At 42.4% G+C, this 23,303-nt stretch overlaps 1 protein-coding gene across 2 annotated transcripts; it reads left to right on the forward strand.

The window, feature by feature from the left end:
* Nucleotides 1-4,369: 4,369 nt before the first annotated feature.
* tspan7 (tetraspanin 7) lies at nucleotides 4,370-13,071 on the forward strand. 2 transcript variants are annotated; one of them, XM_036942880.1, is made up of 8 exons: nucleotides 4,370-4,615; nucleotides 7,867-8,055; nucleotides 8,175-8,249; nucleotides 8,548-8,643; nucleotides 9,033-9,188; nucleotides 9,399-9,482; nucleotides 9,639-9,726; nucleotides 12,302-13,071. In XM_036942880.1, the coding sequence occupies exons 1-7, from the start codon at nucleotides 4,529-4,531 to the stop codon at nucleotides 9,705-9,707; spliced, it is 756 nt and encodes a 251-aa protein (XP_036798775.1). In that variant the 5' UTR covers nucleotides 4,370-4,528; the 3' UTR covers nucleotides 9,708-9,726; nucleotides 12,302-13,071. The 2 variants fall into 2 exon arrangements, with proteins under 2 accessions (XP_036798775.1, XP_021416730.1); XM_021561055.2 differs by having other exon boundaries at nucleotides 9,639-9,723.
* Nucleotides 13,072-23,303: the final 10,232 nt, after the last annotated feature.

Here is a 23,303-nt window from a genome sequence, read left to right on the forward strand (position 1 = left end):
CCTGCTGGAGCACGGGCTACGAGTGGGTGCTGCTATGGTGACCAGTGAGCTGAGATAAGGCGGGGCTTTACCGAGCAGAGACTTGTAGATTACCTGGAGCCAGTGGGTTTGGCGACGAGTATGAAGCGAGGGCCAGCCAACAAGAGCGTACAGGTCGCAGTGGTGGGTAGTATATGGGGCTTTGGTGACAAAACGGATGGCACTGTGATAGACTGCATCCAATTTTTTGAGTAGAGTGTTGGAGGCTATTTTATAAATGACATCGCCGAAGTCGAGGATCGGTAGGATGGTCAGTTTTACGAGGGTATGTTTGGCAGCATGAGTGAAGGATGCTTTGTTGCGAAATAGGAAGCCAATTCTAGATTTAATTTTGGATTGGAGATGCTTAATGTGAGTCTGGAAGGAGAGTTTACAGTCTAACCAGACACCTAGGTATTTGTAGTTATCCACATATTATAAGTCAGAACTGTCCAGAGTAGTTATGCTGGACGGGCAAGCAGGTGCAGGCAGTGATCGGTTGAAAAGCATGCATTTAGACTTACTTGCATTTAAGAGCAGTTGGAGGCCATGGAAGGGGAGTTGTATGGCATTGAAGCTCGTCTGGAGGTTAGTTAACACAGTGTCCAAAGAAGGGCCAGAAGTATACAGAATGGTGTCGTCTGCGTAGAGGTGGATCAGTGAATCATAAGCAGCAAGAACGACATCATTGATATATACAGAGAAGAGAGTCGCCCCGAGAATTGAACCCTGTGGCACCCCCATAGAGACTGCCAGAGGTCCGGACAACAGGCCCTCCAATTTTACACACCGAACTCTATCAGAGAAGTAGTTGGTGAACCAGGTGAGGCAATCATTTGAGAAACCAAGGCTGTTGAGTCTTCCAATAAGAATGTGGTGATTGACAGAGTCGAAAGCCTTGTCCAGGTCGATGAATACGGCTGCACAGTAATGTCTCTTATCGATGGCGGTTATGATATCACTTAGGACCTTGAGCGTGGCTGAGGTGCACCCATGACCAGCTCTGAAACCAGATTGCATAGCGGAGAAGGTATGGTGGGATTCGAAATGGTCGGTAATCTGTTTGCTAACTTGGCTTTCGAAGACCTTAGAAAGGAAGGGTAGGATAGATCTGTAGCAGTTTGGGTCTAGTGTCTCCCCCTTTGAAGAGGAGGATGACCGCGGCAGCTTTCCAATCTTTGGGAATCTCAGACGATGCGAAAGAGAGATTGAATAGGCTAGTGATAGTGACAATTTCGGCAGATAATTTTAGAAAGAGAGGGTCCAGATTGCCTAGCCCGGCTGATTTGTAGGGGTCCAGATTTTGCAGCTCTTTCAGAACATCAGCTATCTGGATTTGAGTGAAGGAAAAATGGGGAAGGCTTTGGGCGAGTTGCTGTGGGGAGTGCAGGGCTGTTGACCGGGGTAGGGGTAGCCAGGTGGAAAGCATGGCCAGCCGTAAAAAATGCTTATTGAAATTCTCAATTATAGTGGATTTATCGGTGGTGACAGTGTTTCCTAGCCTCAGTGCAGTGGGCAGCTGGGAGGAGGTGCTCTTATTCTTCATGGACTTTACAGTGTCCCAGAACTTTTTTGAGTTTGTGCAACAGGATTTCAGCTTGAAAAAGCTAGCCTTAGCTTTCCTAACTGCCTGTGTATATTGGTTCCCCACTCCCCATTGCATGGAACCTATTATGGGCCATAGATGAGACTGACAGGGAAAGCATGTGTCTGTACTGGCAATAATGGTTTTATAGTTGTTTACGAGTATAGTTTCAAAGTATGTCCGGATATAATCATAACTACTTATTCAGCATGAGGAATATAATAACATTTGCATGCATTCTGTACATCAAGGCTACTGCCAAATTTAATATTTGAGTAAAGAACCTGAATAGTCCAAGCGCAATGTATCTACCCACTGGTCATAGACGTGAATTTAAGGTATAGTCTACGTTAGTTCAACTGAAATGACGTGATAACAACGTTGATTAAACCCGTGTGTGCCCTGTGGTGGTCTTACCCTCATTGTGTCCCAGCAGCTCTCTGATAAAAGGTCACCAGGAATAGTAAAAGGATATGGAATCGTGACATGACAACACGGTCTTTACGCTCAACAATTCAGATAAATGTGATCCTAGGCATCGACTTTAGCCAATGTGGAGACCATAGTCCCGCGCAGAAAAAAGTAAGGCGAGCTCTAGTCCAGACCATAAGCACGACTAAAACGTAAATTCGTTAAATCGTTTTTTTTTTTTACTGACAAAATTATTCGCGTCTATTTTCTTATCTCTCTCTCTCTCTCTCTCTCTCTCTGTGCAAAGAAGAAGCCCACCAACGCTCCAGTCAAACCAGACGACAATTTTTACTGTAGAAGTTCCTCGGTGTCCACTAGTTACTACAGCCACAAAGTCAACAGGTTATGGGTTGGCATAAGGTTAGCAGTGTGGTTACGGTTAGGTTTAAAATCACATTTTAAGAAGATACATTTTAGAAATAGGCGGGTTTATTACCTTTTGGCTGTGGTAACTAGTGACGACAAGTTCCTCCGCGTTTATCACATGCGGTTCGATAAATTACCACTAGGTGGCATTGTTGGACTAGTTACAAGGGCTATCATACAGCCCTAACCCTGATCCATCACTAGTTTAACAGTTATAGCCTAAATAATTATATTAACAGGGAAACCATTGTCCATGTGCCCAAGAACGCCAACGTTACCTGTCTAAATTATTATTGCCCAGTAGCACTCACGTCTGTAGCCATGAAATGTTTTGAAAGGCTGGTCATGGTTCACATCAACACCATATTCCCAGACACTGGACCCACCCCAATTCGCATACCGCCCCACAGATTCACAGATGACGCAATCTCTATTGCACTCCACACTGCCTTTTCCCATCTGGACAAAAGTAACACCTACATGACAATGCTGTTCATGGACTACAGCTCTGCTTTCAAGCCATAGTGCCATCCAAGCTCATCACTAAACTAAGGACTCTGGGACTGAACACCTCCCTCTGCAACTGGATCCTGGACTGCCTGACAGGCCACCCTCAGATGCTGATGCTTACACCTATCCATTTGATTAATCAGGGATTAATCCATTTATAGCTAGATACCTCAATATGACAGACATAACTACATGTATAACTAGCAACATGTAGATGGCCAACTAGCTAGATGGAAAATGGTTGTTGAAAAATGGTTGTACACAAATCAACAGCCAACAATAAATACAGTAGAGTTAACTTAAATTGTTGTAGCTTCCTTTTTCATGTGTTGTATTCATTAGACATGATAGCCCAGGCATTATTTTTCTTGTTTTCTGTTGATGAATCATGCTGTTTGTTTTCGATAATTGGGTGGTTTAACACAATTCGCTTCGAGGGGGTTTTTCCCTCTTGAAGTCACTGAAATTCTTTTAATGTGTTCTTTTACTTCTGTCCATTGTTTGGTCTAGGTGTCTTGCTCCAATTCCACATAATGCTTATGTATTAGAGTCCCATCCCTGGTTTTTGAAGTGTCCTCATGTCAGCGCCAAGTGCACATCGTTAATATAATCAGATTTCACAAATATAACTGGTATGTTCTTATTTACCTTAGTCTGGGACTCCCTAGTATATAACTAATTCATCTGAAGTTAAGCAGAGTGGCACAGCGGTCTAAGGCACTGCAGCTCGGGAGTTGGGAGTTCCATATGGCGGTGCCCAATTGGCCCAGCATCGTCTAGGTTTGCCCGGGGTAGGCCGACATTGTAAATAATAATTTGTTCTTAAATTACTTGCCTAGTTAAATAAAGGTAAGAAAAAAGGGCAGTTTTTTATCTGGAGTAATTTAAGTAGAATTTATCCTAGTCCTGATTTAAATTAAACCCTGTCCACGAAACCGCACCTGAGTAAAACAAGGAGTGATGTTCAAATCCACCTACTGAAATTAATCATGTTTACAACATTTAATTCCCCGTACAATTTTGAAACTGTTGTATTGGAAACCATAACGGACAATTAGGTCAATCATGACGTTGACAGCACACGCAAGAGCGGAAAATAAATAATACATGATCAAACACTGAATATACATATACAGCAATATTCAGTACTGCAATCAGGGCGCTAACTCTGGTCTTTACCTCATGAAACCAATAGATACACTAGTAGTGTTTTAGCCAACCGGCATCAATAGGGATTTTTTGATGAAAATTACATTTTTGTGACTAATAATATCTTATATGGCATTTGTCATTGTGTTAGGCCTAGTGTCATACGTCGTATGCATTAACTGAAGTTGTCTTTGGGAATAATAAAGTTATTATATTAAATTGTGGAACACCATAAATATTTTTTTTTTAAACAACTAGGAAATGTACTTTATTTTCACGGAGTGTGAATCTGGATCAACGACGTCACTTCTCCTTGGATTCTGTTTAGTCGAGAAAAGTTTTCCAGCACGGCGCCTTGGTCATTTTCTTTTCTTCCCTTTTTTGCAACAACGATACTTTTTGACTGACCATTTCTGCGGAATAGCCATCATGTCTCCCCCATCGAGAAGGCTTCAAACGAAGCCTGTGATTACATGTCTCAAGACCTTTCTTATTTCTTACAGTCTCATATTTTGGGTGAGTATTTACATGTAAATAACTGATGCAAGCAAGCTACCGTAACAATGGGCCAAGTTAGCGGCGATGCCAACAAGCAACCTTTCCCAACCATTGGCATTTACAAAGGAATAACGTTAGGCTACGGCTGACGCGAAAGGACTCGAGTTATTGAAAATAAACACCTCGTCAAGAAATATTTCGCCGTGATATAGCGCGACAACACTCTGGTATAAAATAATAACTTTATTGGATATTTAGCGACGCCTCGAGCTAATTTACATAATGTGCAAACTTTATCAGTAAAAGTTGGGGCCCTATCACAGTTCGTCGTTATGTTGTAATAAACTTTACTCCAGGAGCGACAAACAACCCGACCTTTTTTCTTTTGAGTGTTGCAGTCCGCGAGAAGAGGCTGCATTTCGATTGTTCACGTCGATTGCCGGGCTCATGTAGTCGATCATTTCCAACCAGCTAAGGCTCGTATAGCCCTTGATCATGGCTCTCAGTTCTATTACATTACACACATTGGAGAAAGGAGTCTTCTGTACGGGGGAGTTTTGTGAAGAGCCCAGACGCCCAGTCTGAACATTAACATGTGTCGCTTGCGGTACGGTTTTGGAAGCATTATAGACCTTATCTTTCATATCTGCGAGAAACAAAACGTTAAATTGACACACACATTTATAGGGTAACGGTTAGTGTTTCCACATGGCCATATCTCCATGTTACAGCTCCTATTTACAGAAGACAGTGACCACCTGTGCTATTTGGGAACTGTATCTAGCATGATCCGAACATCTGTGTGAAATGGAAGAAGGCCGCTAGAAACGTGTCATCACTGAAAAAATACTATCAGCAGCAACTGTGATGAAGCCGGTTAAAATGGTTTACAGTAAGTTTATATTTTGCTTTTGTGAAATTATTTCGAGGTGATATGAAAGTAAAGGGCTATGTTTCTAGAACCCTGTCGATTCAAGTTTGGATGGAACATTTGGCTGTTTTGGCTGCTAGAGCCAGTCTATCTCTGAAAATAACATATACGAACCTTCGACCTTATTAAAGGAGTAACAGTTGGCTCCATAAGAGTGAATTTTGCGCTAGTGCTTGAGCTGACAGTATTCGGCAAATTGGCAGATGTTGTAAACAGCTTTTCTAAATGGTTGTTGACTGAGAAACAACCTCAGACGGCTGGCATTCTACCTAAATAATTATTATGAGCATAAACATCTATTTAGCTGTAGTTTTAGGTGAAGATATATCTTTTTTTTTGTTGACATTAAAGACCGGTAGACAGCTTTCATTTTTCTAACCGCTTTCTTTATAAATCTTGTGAACAATGCTGTTTATTCAATTTGCATTTTTCTGTCTATGCCATTAATTGAATGTGGCTTTTTTCTGGGTACAAAGTTCACGATAACATATTTATCTTAGCCGTTTATTGATATATAGAGGGTGATGTGTATCATTCATGGCCCGGTGGACTAATGACAGCACTCTGACGAATGACTCTTGTAGAAGGAAGGGCAATACATTTTTCTAGGGAAGATGCTGAGCTCACTGATGTGAGAACTTGGGCTTTTGGTTGTGGGGGAGATGTTTAAGTTCCATGTTGACTTTGCCTTCCATGTGAGAAATCTGTAGGCCACTTATACCAACCTCAAAGCTTTTTCAGCTTTGTAAAGACCCCCAACAACAGTCACACTGAGCTGAATAAAATTGTTAGGTGCTCAAGGTGTATAATTAAGATGGTTGTTTTTGAGCCTTAAATCTTGAGTTTGTGTCAGAACTAGGCCAGACTTCTTAAAAATCCCCTTATGGACCTGAGAGTGCAGAAATATACAGTGTATTTAGACCCCTTTTCCCACATTTCATTACGTTACAGCCTTAATCTAAAATTGATTAAATCATTTTTCCCCCCTCATCAATCTACACACAATACCCCATAGTGACAAAGCAAAAACAGGTTCTTAGAAAATGTTGCAAATGTATTCAAATGAAAAAACAGATACCTTATTTACATAAGTATTCAGACCCTTTGCTATGAGACTGGAAATTGATCTCCAGTGCATCCCATTTATCATCCTTGAGATGTTTATAGAACTTGATTGGAGTCCACCTGTGGTAAGTTCAATTGATTGGACATGATTTGGAAAATCACACACTGGCCAAACTGAGCAATCGGAGGAGAATGGCCTTGGTCAGGGAGCGGACCAAGAACCTGATGGTCACTCTGATAGAGCTCCAGAATTTCTTTGTGTAGATGTGGAACCTTCCAGAAGGATAACCATCTCTGCAGCACTCCACCAATCAGGCCTTTATGGTAGAGCGGCCAGACAGAAGCCACTCCTCATTAAAAGGCACATGACAGCCCACTTGGACTTTGCCAAAAGGCACCCAAAGTACTCTGACCATGAGAAACAAGATTCTGTGGTCTGGTGAAACCAAGATTGAACTCTTTGGCCTGAATGCCAAGTGTCACGTCTGGAAGAAACCAGGCACCATCCCTACGGTGAAGCATGGTGGTGGAAGCATCATGCTGTGGGGATGATTTTCTGCAGCAGGGACTGGGAGACAAGCAGGATCAAGGGAAAGATGAACAGAGCAAAGTACAGAGAGGTCCTTGATGAAAACCTGCTCACGAGCGCTCAGGACCTCAGACTGGGGCGATGGTTCACCTTCCAACACGACAACATAACATTTCTGGAGAGACCTGAAAATTGCTGTGCAGCGACGTTCCCCATCCAACCTGACAAAGCTTGAGAGGATCTGCAGCGAAGACTGGGAAAAACTCCTCAAATACAGGTGTGCCAAGCTTGTAGCGTCATACCCAAGAAGACTCCAGGCTGTAATTGCTGCCAAAGGTGCCTCAACAGAGTACTGCGTAAAGGGTCTGAATACTTATGTAAATGCAATATTTCAGTTGATTTTTTTTTATACATTTGCAAAAATGTATAAACCTTTTTTGCTTTGTCATTATGGGGTGTTGTGTGTGTGTGTGTAGATTGAGGGGAAAAAATAATTAAATCAATTTTAGAATGAGGCTGTAACAAAATGTGGAAAAAGTCAACGGGTGTGAATACTTTCCGAATGCACTCTATATCATATATGCCATTTAGCAGATACTTTTATCCAATGCCACTTAGTCATGTGTGCATACGTTTTACATATGGGTGGTCCCAGGAATCGAACCCACTACCCTTTCGTTATAAGTGCCGTGCTCTACCAACTGAGCTACAAAGGACCAGCTGACTGTCTGTGCTTTCTCCCAGTTTACAGGGGTTATCCTTCTGGCTGTTGGAGTATGGGGGAAGGTGAGCCTGGAAGCTTATTTCCAGCTGGCCTCTGAAAAGAGCACCAACGCGCCATATGTCCTCATCGGGACTGGAGCCATCATCGTCATTTTTGGCCTGTTTGGTTGCTTCGCTACATGCCGCGGTAGTCCATGGATGCTAAAACTGGTCAGTTGCACTGTGAAAGTGTTACATTTTGTATTGCACATTCTCCTCAAATGTTTCTAGTCTTTGCATGCAGTCTTTGTATGTAAATTGATGAGAATTTGTTTTTGTTCCCCTCTCAGTATGCCATGTTCCTGATTCTGGTGTTCTTAGCGGAGTTTGTGGCTGGCATCTCTGGCTTCTTATTCAGACATGAGGTGAGATATTTTTCAAAAGTAGTGTTTCCACAACAAACAATTTACCAGGTGCTGAGGTATAAAAATGTTCATATATAAGAAATGGAATTACCCGTGCACTGAGGTATACTCCCATATAGATTATTCCAACGTTTCTGACTAGGACTACAAAGACCTTCTGGTCGTTATGTTGCAGTAAGCTATAGGCTAGTATAGAACAATGTGTGGGTACTTCTATGAGGTGACTTAAAATACACTTGCCATTACTATAGGATTCAGTTTGCCACAAATCAAACCCAATTCCCTTTGTTTATTGCAGATAAAGGCTGTATTAGGTGATGCCTATAAAGATGCTGTGACGAACTACAATACCACTGACCCCAAAAGCTCTGCAGTTGACACCATCCAGAGGACTGTAAGTGATCATTTTTGTTATTCATTGCGAAGCCTAATTCTATCTGGTTCCTTTGCAAAGACCACAAAACATTCTGTTAAGAGAAGTGATCTTTATAACAACATTTTATCAGAGACCCTGCGGAAGTATTTCTCTAATCAACTTTTACAGTACAGATGGCCACGACCCGGCCATCTTTTTTTTCAGGTGCATAGATCTTGTTGGTATACGATTGTATTAGGTTATGGTCTGTCTTTTACATTATTAAATAACTTATTGACGTACAATAGAACCACCTTTTTAAAACATTATTTGATTTGCCCACTTGGCTAAGTCCTCCATATAAGTAGGAATTAGAAGTCACTGTTGTTATTTCCTCTTGATGATTAGTAAATGTGTATTTTGTACAGTTGTACTGCTGTGGGGTGAATAGTTACAAGGACTGGAACACCACAAAGTACTTCAAAGACAATGGCGTCCCTGTCAGCTGTTGCAAAGCGAACGCGGTCTGCTCTGTCGAGAAGCTCAAGGACCTTGACAAGGCTCGTGACGTGGTGTATGACACGGTGAGAGCACTGCCTCCATATCACTATCTATCATATCACACAGAATTGTCAGCTTTGTGTCTCTGGTTAGCTAAGTTCAGACCCTGCTTTGATTCATAGTTTGTCAGTATTTTAGATCAAGTGTTTGCCAATCAGTAGGCGTAATGAACAGCTATAACCTAAAGGAACCATAGTAAAAGGTTTGTTTTCCTTCTGCTCAACATGTTTTAGGGCTGCTTCTCACTGGTGACCACTTTGATGGAGTCTAACCTGGGAATCATTGCAGGGATATCTTTTGGAATTGCGTTCTTCCAGGTACATGGGGGGGGGGGGGGGGGGATACAATAATGTTACAAACCTGTAACATGGATCTTGAAATGTTGTGAGATCATCAAGAAAATGCTAGATTTAACCTTGTCCCTTTTTTTTGGTTCACATCCTAATTGAAACTCTGTTTAACTTTCTGCCTAGCTCATTGGGGTATTCTTGTCCTGCTGCTTGTCTCGATACATCACCAACAACCAGTATGAGATGGTCTAGCAGTGCCCTTCCACAGGTAGTAGTACCCTACAAGGACTAGTGGTGTGGGATCCCATCCCATGCCTCCATTGCTTTCACATAGAAAGGAATGTCTTAGGAGTGCTCAAAATGTTGATTCCCGTGTATCCCATTTAGAGCGTTGCGCTTGCAGCGCCAGGGTTGTGGGTTTGATTCCCATGGGGGACCAGTATGAAAAAGAAAGTATTAAAATGTATGCACTCACTACTGTAAGTTGCTCTGGATAAGAGTGTCTGCTAAATGATAACATGTCAATTATTATATTGTCATACATAACATGACACTGGAACCCCTGTACTTGGTTTGGTCACTTAAGTTTCTGTTTATCAACGTCTTGATTCCGCCACTTCTGAAGAGAGCATTTTCATGAAAGGAAATGCCCACTTCCGGACATCAGATATGGTATTCATTACTTAGGATGGCGATTGTGTACAATACCAGTCAAAAATTTGCATACACCCACTCATTCAAGGGTTTTTCTTATTTGTTTTACTATTTTCTACGTTGTAGAATAGTAGTGATGTCAAAACTATGAAATAACACACATGGAATCATGTAGTAACCAAAAAGGGTTGAACAGATCAAATTAGATTTTTAGATTCTTCAAAGTAGCCACCCTTTGCCTTGACTGCTTTGCACACTCTTGTCATTCTCTCAACCAGCTTCACTTGGAATGCTTTTCCAACAGTCTTGAAGGAGTTCCCACATATGCTGAGCACTTGTTGGTATCTTTTCCTTCACTCTGTGGTCCTAACCATCTCAATTGGTTTGAGGTTGGGTGATTGGAGGCCAGGTCATCTGGTGTAGCACTCCATCACTCTCCTTCTTTGTCAAATAGCCCTTACACAACCTGGAGGTGTGTTGGGTCATTGTCCTGTTGAAAAACAAATGATAGTCCCACTAAGCGCAAACCAGGTGGGATGGCGTATCGTTGCAGAATTCTGTGGTAGCCATGCTGGTTAAGTATGCCTTGAATTCTATATAAATCATTGACCGCATCAACAGCAAAGCACCCACACAACATCACACCTCCTACCCCATACTTCACGGTGGGAACCACACATGCGGAGATCATCCATTCACCTACTCTGCGTCGCACAAAGACCAAAGGACAAATTTCCACCGGTATAATGTCCATATGGCTTGTGTTTCTTGGCCCAAGCAAGTCTCTTCTTATTATTAGTGTCTTGTAGTAGTGGTTTCTTTGCAGCAATTTGACCATGGAGTCCTGATTCACACGGTCTCCTCTGAACAGTTGATGTTGATCAAATTTATTTATACAGCCCCTTCTTACATCAGCTGATATCTCAAAGTGCTGTACTGAAACCCATCCTAAAACCCCAAACAGCAAGCAATGCAGGTGTAGAAGCACGGTGACTAGGAAGAAACCTAGAGAGGAACCAGGCTATGAGGGGTGGCCAGTCCTCTTCTGGCTGTGCAGGGTGGAGATTATAACAGAACATGGCCAAGATGTTCAAATGTTCATAAATGACCAGCATGGTCAAATGATAATAATCACAGTAGTTGTCGAGGGTGCAACAAGTCAGCACCTCTGGAGTAAATGTCAGTTGGCTTTTCATAGCCGATCATTAAGAGTATCTCTACTCTGTCTTTAGAGTTGAAAACAGCAGGTCTGGGACAGGTAGCACATCCGGTGAACAGGTCAGGGTTCCATAGCCGCAGGCAGAACAGTTGAAACTGGAGCAGCAGCACGGCCAGGTGGACTGTGGACAGCAAGATTTGTCTGTTACTTGAACTCTGAAGCATTTATTTGGGCTGTGGTCTGAGGTGTCGTTAACTCTTATGAATTCATCCTCTGCTGCAGAGTTAACTCTGAGTCTTCCTTTCCTGTGGCAGTTCTCATGCGAGCCAGTTTCATCATAGCGCTTGATGGTTTTTGTGACTGCACTTTAAGAAACTAAAAGTTCTTGAAATGTTCCGCATTGTCTGATCTTCATGTCTTGAAGTAATGGACTGTCGTTTCTCTTTGCATATTTGAGCATTTCTTGCCATAATATGGACTTGGTCTTTTAAGAAATAGTGCTATCTTCTGTATACCACCCCTACCTTGTCACAACACAACTGGTTGGTTCAAACGCATTAAGAAGGAAAGAAATTCCACAAATTAGCTTTTAATAAGGCACACCTGTTCATTGAAATGCATTCGAGGTGACTACCTCATGAAGCTGGCTGAGAGAATGCCAAGATTGTGCAAAGCTGTCATCAAGGGTGGATACTTTGAAGAATCTCAAATCTAAAATACTTTTTTGGTTACTACATGATTCCATATGTGTTAATTCATAGTTTTGATGTCTTCACTATTCTACAATGTAGAACATTGTAAATAAAGAGAAACCCAGGAATGAGGTGTCAAATGTTTACTGGTACTGTAAATTCAAATAATCATGTGGAAATGTAGTACAGTGCATCAATATTGTGCTCAACAGTTGAGTAAGACCAGTGGCTCAAGTCCCCAACCTGATGTAACATTGATTATTGATGCACCGATAAAAGTAATGGAAAATGTTAATGACTACAACCCATCTAACTTGTCATTTTGTCTTTTTTCTGTGTAGGTCACTGACAGGCTGCTCATGATGCAAAGGGAATTTGCATATTTTTAATCCTTCGTATACGTGTAATGGTTATCTATGACACTTTAGAGTACACTCTTGCTGATAAAATAAAAAAACACACCTTTTAGACTTCACTTTTCAATGGCAGCCAGACTGAAGGAAATACAGTTATTGGACACCATAAGGGATTTATTTCTGTCATTCTGTCATCAATGGGATAAAGCTTTTGTCTTGCTAAGACTAGTGGAATACAGTTTATTGTGCTTAAATGTTCATTTGGGATTCACTGACTTTGCTTGATGCTATTATATATGACATGTTGCAATTGATTTGGTGAACTTAGACCAAATATTAATGTATACGTTAAACGTTCTCATATGCATGTAAAAAAACAAATTATCATAAAGGCTGCCCTCATATTTTTTTTATGGCATCTTCTGTGTTAAAATGGTCTTACTGTAGCGTATGTTATTTTCATGATCGGCATTACAATATTATAAGCTGGTGACTAAATAGACCATCTGGAACACCACAGTAATTTACACTGTGGAAAACCTCCAGCAATCCAGCTATCTCTTCTGTGGAGACTGGGAGAGAAGTATTCGAAGTAGCCTTTGTGCTGTAGTTAGAGAATAGAAAATTATACACCGTGATTTTGTGTGAACGTGAAGGCATTTTATAAGCCCTTTGTGATTTACTGTGTTTAAGTTTGATATGTTCAGGTCTTGTGTTCACAAAAAAATATATAAAAAAATATCCTCAATTGAAAATAATTGTCAGTGTTAATTGTTCATTTTGTGTAAAAAAGTATGTCAAATCAAATTTTGTTTGTCACATACACATGGTTAGCAGATGTTAATTAGAGTGTAGCGAAATGCTTGTGCTTCTAGTTCCCACAATGCAGTAATAACCAACGAGTAATCTAACCTAACAATTCCACAACTACTACCTTACACTTGTGTGTCTAAAGGGATAAAGAATATGTACATAAAGATATATGAATGAGTGATGGTACAGAACGGCAGAATGGTGGTACAGAATAGGCAAGATGCAGTAGTATAGAGTACAGTATATACAGTAGGGCAAAAAAGTATTTAGTCAGCCACCAATTGTTCAAGTTCTCCCACTTAAAAAGATGAGAGAGGCCTGTAATTTTCATCATAGGTACACTTCAACTATGACAGGCAAAATGAGAAAAAAAAATCCAGAAAATCACATTGTAGGATATTTAATGAATTTATTTGCAAATTACGGTGGAAAATAAGTATTTGGTCACCTACAAACAAGCAAGATTTCTGTCTCTCACAGACCTGTAACTTCTTTAAGAGGCTCCTCTGTCCTCCATTCGTTACCTGTATTAATGGCACCTGTTTGAACTTGTTATCAGTATAAAAGACACCTGTCCACAACCTCAAACAGTCACACTCCAAACTCCACTATGGCCAAGACCAAAGAGCTGTCAAAGGACACCAGAAACAAAATTGTAGACCTGCACCAGGCTGGGAAGGCTGAATCTGCAATAGGTAAGCAGCTTGGTTTGAAGAAATCAACGGTGGGAGCAATTATTAGGAAATGGAAGACATACAAGACCACTGATAATCTCCCTCGATCTGACGCAAGATCTCACCCTGTGGGGTCAAAATGATCACAAGAACGAGCAAAAATCCCAGAACCACACGGGGGGACCTAGTGAATGACCTGCAGAGAGCTGGGACCAAAGTAACAAAGCCTACCATCAGCAAGGGCATTGAAGATGAAACGTGGCTGGGTCTTTCAGCATGACAATGATCCCAAACACACCACCCGGGCAACGAAGGAGTGGCTTCGTAAGAAGCATTTCAAGGTCCTGGAGTGGCCTAGCCATTCTCCAGATCTCAACCCCATAGAAAATCTTTGGAGGGAGTTGAAAGTCTGTGTTGCCCATCAACAGCCCCAAAACATCACTGCTCTAGAGGAGATCTGCATGGAGGAATGGGCCAAAATACCAGCAACAGTGTGTGAAAACCTTGTGAAGACTTACAGAAAACGTTTGACCTTTGTCATTGCCAACAAAGGGTATATAACAAAGTATTGAGATAAACTTTTGTTATTGACCAAATACTTATTTTCCACCATATTTTGCAAATAAATTCATTAAAAATCCTACAATGTGATTTTCTGGATTTTTTTTCTCATTTTGCCTGTCATAGTTGAAGTGTACCTATGATGAAAATTACAGGCCTCTCATCTTTTTAAGTGGGAGAACTTGCACAATTGGTGGCTGACTAAATACTTTTTTTGCCCCACTGTACATATTAGATGAGTAATGTAGGGTATGTAAACATATTAAGTGGCATTGTTTAAAGTGGCTAGTGATACATTTTTACATAGATTTCCATCAATTCCCTTATTAAAGTGGCTGGAGTTGAGTCAGTATGTTGGCAGCAGCCACACAATGTTAGTGGTGGCTGTTTAACAGTCTGATGGCCTTGAGATAGAAGCTGTTTTTCAGTCTCTCGGTCCCTGCTTCGATGCACCTGTACTGACCTCGCCTTCTGGATGATAGCGGGGTGAACAGGCAGTGGCTCGGGTGGATGTTGTCCTTGATGATCTTTATGGTCTTCCTGTGACATCGGGTGGTGTAGGTGTCCTGGAGGGCAGGTAGTTTGTTCCCGGTGATGCGTTACGGTTGTGGGCGGAGCAGTTGCCGTACCAGGCGGTGAGACAGCCAGACAGGATGCTCTCGATTGTGCATCTAGAAGTTTGTGAGTGCTTTTGGTGACAAGCCGAATTTCTTCAGCCTCCTGAGGTTGAAGAGGCGCTGCTGCGCCTTCTTCACAACGCTGTCTGTGTGGGTGGACCAATTCAGTTTGTCTGTGATGTACACACCGAGGAACTTAACACTTTCCACCTTCCCCACCACTGTACCGTCGATGTGGATAGGGGGCTGCTCCCTCTGCTGTTTCCTGAAGTCCACGATCATCTCCTTTGTTTTGTTGACATTGATTGTGAGGTTATTTTCCTGACACCACACTCCGAGGGCCCTCACCTCCTCCCTGTAGGCCGTCTCGTCGTTGTTGGTAATCAAGCCTACCACTGTAGTATTGTCTGCATACTTGATGATTGAGTTGGAGGCGTGCATGGCCACGCAGTCGTGGGTGAGCAGGGAGAGGGCTCAGAACGCACCCTTGTGGGGCCCCAGTGTTGAGGAACAGCGGGGTGGAGATGTTGTTACCTACCCTCACCACCTGGGGGCGGCCCGTCAGGAAGTCCAGTACCCAGTTGCACAGGGTGGGGTCGAGACCCAGGGTCTCGAGCTTAATGACAAGTTTGGTGGGTACTATGGTGTTAAATGCTGAGCTGTAGTCGATGAACAGCATTCTCACATAGGTATTCCTCTTGTCCAGATGGGTTAGGGCCGTGTGCATTGTGGTTGCGATTGCTTCGTCTGTAGATCTATTAGGGCGGTAAGCAAATTGGAGTGGGTCTAGGGTGTCAGGTAGGGTGGAGGTGATATGGTCCTTGACTAGTCTCTCAATGCACTTCATGATGACGGAAGTGAGTGCTACGGGGCGGTAGTCATTTAGCTCAGTTAGCTTTCTTGGGAACAGGAACAATGGTGGCCCTCTTGAAGCATGTGGGAACAGCAGACTGGGATAAGGATTGATTGAATATGCATGCTCTGAGGACGCGGCTGGGGGTGCCGTCTGGGCCTGCAGCCTTGCGAGGGTTAACATGTTTAAATGCTTTACTCACTCGGCTGCAGTGAAGGAGAGCCCGCAGGTTTTGGTAGTTAGGCGTCTTTATTTATCTTTTCATCTTTGAAACAACTGTGTCGCAACTCAAATGAGTGTTTTATAGGCTTGCCTTGTTTTTTTATTGACTGAAATGGTATGAAAATTGCATGCACCTGTGGTGTATTCATTATGGAAACCGTTTAAGAACTATTCACCCTGTAATGTCAGAGGATCATTTTTTTAGAACATTATCGATCTTAAAAACATGCTGTTTTCACACATGTAGACACGGGTTTGGTCTTGGAGATAAATTAACATGAGGTTGAAAATTGGCGGAATTACCCTTTAAGAACCGGCCTTCAGTCTGTGGTGTGTGTGGTGGGGAAATGGTGGAGGCATTGGCAAGTATATCGGTGGTACAGGACCAGACCAGCTTTCCAATCTGGGGGATCCGGTAGTTCTCACACAGTTACTGCATGAGCTACATTAAACACTGAAATCAAAACGGTGTTTATGTAACAAGTGTTGAATTTCATGTTGTATATTTACATAAAATCTGATTAGTTCCCATGCCTGATATTACTGTACATTCCTTTTGTTGTATGTGCCCTTTTTAATGTCACATTTCCTTCTCTTTCTGCATTCCTCCTAGGTAATTGAAAAATTGTCCCATGAAAGTCATAATCCTGTATGTTAAAACAGATAGTTTATATTGCTACTAACATTGTAATATTATGGTATATTATATATATATATTCCATGCATTTATGAACTTTATCTGTTGATTTGTGAATGCTGTACATGCTAGCTAGCTACAGTACATACCTACAATTCGTCATTGGGCTAGCATGGCTATTCATGTGTCCGGTTGTTAATTTATACTTTACAGAGAAGTTGATGAATACGGACAGCACAACATTTAATTTATGGATGTTGTTTGTTTATCCGGTATGGCATGTGTTTTTGTTTGTTATTTAGACGATATTTTACTGTTTGTTTGCAAGTGCACGTCATGCACTAACTCTACGTAATGCTTGGCTGTCATTTATGAAAGTTGGCTAGCCCAGTCCCATAGGCTATACTCTACATTGCATCATTATCAAACGAGACAAATGTTATTCTTATTTTCACACGGTCTATTATCCATGTGGAAGTGAGGAGTTGGTGCGCGAGGGCAGCTCAACATTTAGTTTATGAATGCGGTTGGTTTCCTTTATCAGAATAAAACATCAACCCTGATCCTTTGGTCATATGTAAACCGATCAAAATAATCTACACCAGTCTCATCTGCAGCTGCCCTCAGTGCAGAGACAAGGCCGGTGCTGAAGACATTTTTTTATGATGGTGGAGGTTATGGAGAAACTAATGACAGTCCAGCTCTCGACTTGAAGTCGACTGTTATGCTCGACCTGGCAACAAGGTGTATGATTTCTGTTGTCAGTAAGAAACAGAAAGCTGTCAAGTCCTGCCAAACTATTGTGACCTCGCTCTGTGGAACTTCACAAGCCTCACCATAAAGTTTCCACCTTGATTAAGGACAGGCCTACCCTAGTCGACACCGTTCAAATGAAGATGAAAATCTGCCATAATCACAATAGAGTACTTGAAATGTACTGTCAATGGGATCACTATGGCATTTGTTACCAGAGATGGGCAGTATTTGTGTCAGTTACATATAGTTGAACTGAGTATTTAGTCATTTGTATTTTCGGATGAACTGGCGGTAGTAGTTGGAGAACCATTGTAGTTCCTTTAAGGTGGCAGGTTTGGGCCAGTTAAACATGGCCGTGACTTTGCCTTCGTCCATGTTGACCCCTCCTGGTGTCAGCACGAACCCTAGGAAGGTTACCGTAGTCACGTGAAAGGCGCTCTTCTCAGCCTTGACATAAAGATGGTGGTCCTGTAGTCGTTGGAGGACCTGTTGCACATGCTGTACGTGTTCTGCAAGGGAGTGAGAGTAGATCAAGATATCATCAATGTACACAATGATGAACTGGTTGATCCTGTCCAGGAAAACTTCATTCATGATGGACTGGAAGACTGCGGGAGCAGTGGTGAGACCGTAGAGCCTAATCAGGTATTCCTAGTAACCCCTAGTGGTGATGAACCCTGGCTTCCACTCATTCTCACTTCGTATACAGACCAGGTTGTCAGCACTACGTAGGTCCAGTTTGGAGTAGATGGTAGCCTGTCCAACTTGTTCTAGTGCGGACGGAATCAGAGGAAAAGGGAAGCAATTCTTGGTCAGGTCATTGAGGGGTCGGTAATCTATGCAGGGACAGAGACTACCATCCTTTTCCTTCGCAAAAAAATAAACTGGATGCAGCTGGAGATGTTGATGGACGGATGAATCCCATGTTGAGGGCCTCTACTATGTAGGTGTCCATAGCCTCGTTCTCTGGGCTGGACAAGGGGTAGGACGGACCCTTAGGGGGCGGCCCCAGGAACGAGGTCGATCGCGCAGTCCTCCGGGCGATGAGGGGGCAGAATGGACGCCTTTTTCTTGCTGAAGACGCTCAAACTGGGCATATACAGGTGGGATGTGGGTTGGAATGGCAGACTCCGATCCTTCTATAGAGGTGGCTCGACAGGGTAGACTGAAGCAGTTCCTAAACAGGTGGGAGACCATGACAGCAGTTCCCCTTGTCGCCAGGAGATGGCAGGGTCGTGAAGGCTTAGCCAGGGGTGACCGAGGATGAGGGGTTCTTTAGGTGAAGACAACACCATTCACTGAATGACTTCAGAGGGAACGAGGCCAATCTGAAGGGTGATACGTTCGGTCATGCAAGTTACACGACCAGTTCCGAGAGGTTGTCTGTCCAGCGCATTAATCCTAAAGGGAGGATTAACAGGGATTAGTTTGACTCTTAACTGTTGTACCAGTTGTTCGTCAATGACATTTCCTGCCCCCCCATTTCCTGACCCCATTAGCAGAAAGAAGAGCTGGGATACCAAACCAAACAGCTAGTGAGTCGGTAGTTACTCTCCACAATAGAGGCACAGGTTTTCATGTAACCTCTTGTCTCTCTGCAGGCATGAGAGGGGTGCGGCCGAGTTGCATGGGTTCGGGGCTATTGGACCATGGTGGACGAGAGAAGGGAGTGGAAGACTCGCAGGCAATGGGCGTCTGACTGTATAGGTCTGCGGTCCACCAATGGATATGGACATCCGGATGTATTGGTTGAGGTACGTTAAATCTCCTCTGCAGCCAAGGTCCTCTACCCCTTCGGTAGACTGTAAGGAGAGCTGGTTCACTCCATCCACTGCCGGGCAGCCTTGGTGCGGAACTCAAGGGCATACTCAGTGGTGGACTGATATCCCTGTCGCAGCTCACATAACAGGTCCCCGGTGTGACGACCTGAAACTGAATGATCGAACACCTCCTTGAAGAGGGCGTGGAAACGTGATTCAGAATACAGATCAGAACTTTGAGAGGTCCACAGAGCTGTGACCCAATCCATAGCCTTGCCTGTGAGTAGGGAGATGATGAAGTCCACCCTGTCTTTGTCAGAGGTGGAGTCAGCGGGGTGATGGTCTATGTACAGGTTACACTGCATGATAAATCCTTGACATTTCCCTGGGGAGCCGTCGTATTTACTAGGCATGGATATAGGGGAAGATGAACAATCGGTATCGGTGAAGCAGGAATGGACTGGTGAAGGAGGTCGCAGAGTTCATCGATCCTTTCCTCTCGTCGGGCTCCGCTGAATCCATCTGTCGTTTTTGGTGAGGTATTCTGCACTGAACACGATAGGAGACAGAGAGCTGGTTTCAAGCGCAGAAGGTGTTTATTGAAAGGGGCCATAGGAGGAGGCAGATAGCTGGGTCCAGGGGTAGGCAGAAGGTCATACACGGTAGGTCCAAAAAATGGCAAAAACTATCATACCTGGGAGGAGAGCAGGACAGGAACAACCAGCGTTCCAAAAGAAGTGTCTCAAAACAAACAATACCTGATGGGATGCAAAGAACTGAACTAAATAGTGTGGGATGATGACTTGCAGGTGTGTGAACAGGTGATTAGAATTCCGGTGATTGGGATCTGGAGCGTGAACTGGAAAGTGGGCTGCGTTCTGGGGATCTAAGTGTTTGGGAGTGTGAGTTGGACACAGACGTTACAGGACTGAACTACACTCCTATGTATTTTGTAACAAGATACATTTGAGAGCTGTAATTGACATTTTCAAAATACTTTTCTATACCATTTTTTTTATATTGGTTCACAATTTTGTGGCTCCCTTTCACCCTGCATTGGTAGCAGAAGTCTGATGGCACCCTGGTGTGATAAGACAGTCTGCTAAATGAACTATTGCAAAGCATGCAGAGTATTACTCTGCTCCCCGACCCCGAAACAAGGACAATAGTTATACCCAGGAGTCACTCTTATCTAGACTGACTTACAGTCAGTGCATTCAACTAAGGTAGGTAAACAACAACATATCACAGTCATAGCAAGTAAAACATCTCTGTAACCGTGACTGAGAATGTCGTTGCTGTTTGAGCCAGCTACTTGCAAATTTATTTCAGCATTTTAGAATACAAAATGTATGTATTTAAATTAAATACATTTCAAAATACAATTATTTTATAGTTTATTTTGACACATTGATATTTATGGTGTTTTGTTATTTTTTTCCAACCCCTGTCTCTTACTTGCACCATGGATCAACATCATGGACAAATGGTTGTTGTAGCAGCAGGTCATGCTGTGCAACACGTGAGAATAGAACAAATTAGATCATTAGCTCATGACTTCCATGCTGGTTGTCCCTGTTATCATCTTTCTTTCTTCTCCAATTTCATTTTTTTTTTACCTGTGTATTTTGCAGGGTAGATACAAGTTGTGAGTGACTTCTCATATTATTTTGTAAAGATTAATTTCATGTAAAGCTCCACCTCACAAGTAATGTTAAGAGTTCTGTCGCTTGTCTCTCTATGTGTGTGACTCTACTACAAATTAAGTGAATAACATAGGTTAAAATGTCATTTGATTGATACTGTCTGGTGTGTAAATGTGACAAAAACATTGATAAGAGAGAACTCTGTATTTTTGGGTTGCGCACAAGAGAGCACTTTTTGGCACACTTTGGGTGCAGTGCATTGCAATACAATCACGGTTGTTGAGGTGAAGGATTCAATTGAAGCCTTTACGGGAGGAAGCGCCATCACGGTTGTTGACATGAAGGATTAAGTTGAAACATTAGCAGGTGTGAATGACATTATGTGAAACTCCAATTTAACAGTTCTTTTCAATTTATGAACTGAGCAGGAGCAAAGGCACCGAACTTCGGTGAAGTTCTACATGGTAACATTCTCTGTTCATTTCTTGAGCAGAGTGGGGGTGACAGACTCTGGTGAAGCCCTTTCTGACAAATTTTTGTACGTTTTGATGGAACTCTATATGATAGATACACTTTTTGTTTATTTCATACAGTTGAAGTTGGAAGTTTACATACACCATAGCCAAATACATTTAAACTTAGTTTTTCACAATTCCTGATATTTAATCCTAGTAAAAATTCCCTGTCTTAAGTCAGTTAGGATCACCACTTTATTTTAAAAATGTGAAATGTCAGAATAATAGTAGAGAGAATGATTTATTTCAGCTTTTATATCTTTCATCACATTCCCAGTGGGTCAGAAGTTTACATACACTCAATTAGTATTTGGTAGCATTGCCTTTAAATTGTTTACCTTGGTTCAAATGTTTCTGGTAGGCTTCCACAAGCTTCCCACAATAAGTTGGGTGAATTTTGGCCCATTCCTCCTGACAGAGCAGGTGTAACTGAGTCGGGTTTGTAGGCTTCCTTGCTCGCACACGCATTTTCAGTTCTGCCCACACATTTTCTGTGGGATTAAGGTCAGGGCTTTGTGATGGCCACTCCAATACCTTGACTTTGTTGTCCTTAAGCCAATTTGTTACAACTTTGGAAGTATGCTTGGGGTCATTGTCCATTTGGAAGACCCATTTGCGACCAAGCTTTAACTTCCTGACTGATGTCTTGAGATGTTTCTTCAATATAGCCACATAATTGTCCCTCCTCATGAAGCCATCTATTTTGTAAAGTGCGTCAGTCCCTCCTGCAGCAAAGCACCCCCACAACATGATGCTGCCACCCTGTCCTTCACTGTTGGGATGGTGTTCTTCAGCTTGCAAGCCTCCCCCTTTTTCCTCCAAACATAACGATGGTCATTATGGCCAAACAGTTCTATTATTGTTTCATCAGTCCAGAGGACATTTCTCCAAAAAGTGCGATCTTTGTCCCCATGTGCAGTTGCAAATCACAGTCTGGCTTTTTTTTTTAGGTTTTGTAGAAGTGGCTTCTTCCTTGCTGAGCGGCCTTTCAGGTTAAGTGGATATTGGACTCATTTTACTGTGGATATAGATACTTTTGTACCCGTTTCCTCCAGCATCTTCACAAGGTCCTTTGCTGTTGTTCTGGGATTGATTTGCACTTTTCGCACCAAAGTATGTTCATCTCTAGGAGACAGAGCACTTCTCCTTCCTGAGCGGTATGACGGCTGCGTTGTCCCATGGTGTTTATACTTGTGTATGATTGTTTGTACAGATGAACGTGGTACCTAAAGGCGCTTGGAAATTGCTCCCAAGGATGAATCAGACTTAAGAAAGTCTACAATTATTTATTTTTTTAGGTCTTGGCTGATTTCTTTTGATTTTCCCATGATGTCAAGCAAAGAGGCACTGAGTTTGAAGGTAGGCCTTGAAATACATCCACAGGTACACCTCCAATTGACTCAAATTATGTCAGTTAGCTTATCAGAAGCTTCTAAAGCCATGACATCATTTTCTGGAATTTTCCAAGCTGTTTAAAGTCACAGTCAACGTAATAAACTTCTGAACCATTGGAATTGTGATACAGTGAATAGTAAGTGAAATAATCTGTTTGTAAACAATTGTTGGAAAAATGTATTGTGTCATGCACAAAGTAGATGTCCTAACCGTCTTGCCAAAACTATAGATTGTTAACAAGAAATTTGTGGAGTGGTTGAAAAATGAGTTTTAATGACTCCAACCTAAGTGTAAAGACTGAATCAAGTAGATGTTTTTTGTAGAATGAGGACTCCGATCCAAAAGAGCTGATAAACTGGCACCCCCGGACGTGTAAATAACAGATTTCATATTTTGACTATTGATTCTCTCAGGGACAGGAAGTATAGACCGCAAGCCATACGTCAAATGCAACAGGCCTTGACGATAAGATGAGACTAGTGGAAAGAACTCTGGGATGGTTTCAACTTTAGTAGGTGTTATCGAGGCCTCCTGCAGT

The sequence above is a fragment of the Oncorhynchus mykiss genome, chromosome 14 (genome assembly GCF_013265735.2).
Source record: "Oncorhynchus mykiss isolate Arlee chromosome 14, USDA_OmykA_1.1, whole genome shotgun sequence".
In the NCBI taxonomy this organism is placed as follows: domain Eukaryota; kingdom Metazoa; phylum Chordata; class Actinopteri; order Salmoniformes; family Salmonidae; genus Oncorhynchus; species Oncorhynchus mykiss.

Excerpts from the sequence above, each read along its gene's own strand:
- tspan7 (XM_036942880.1), top strand. The coding sequence starts at position 4,529 with ATGTCTCCCCCATCGAGAAGGCTTCAAACGAAGCCTGTGATTACATGT. Across the intron at positions 8,250-8,547 it reads GCTTCTTATTCAGACATGAG|ATAAAGGCTGTATTAGGTGA; the intron begins GTGAGATATTTT and ends TGTTTATTGCAG. Across the intron at positions 9,189-9,398 it reads GTGACGTGGTGTATGACACG|GGCTGCTTCTCACTGGTGAC; the intron begins GTGAGAGCACTG and ends AACATGTTTTAG.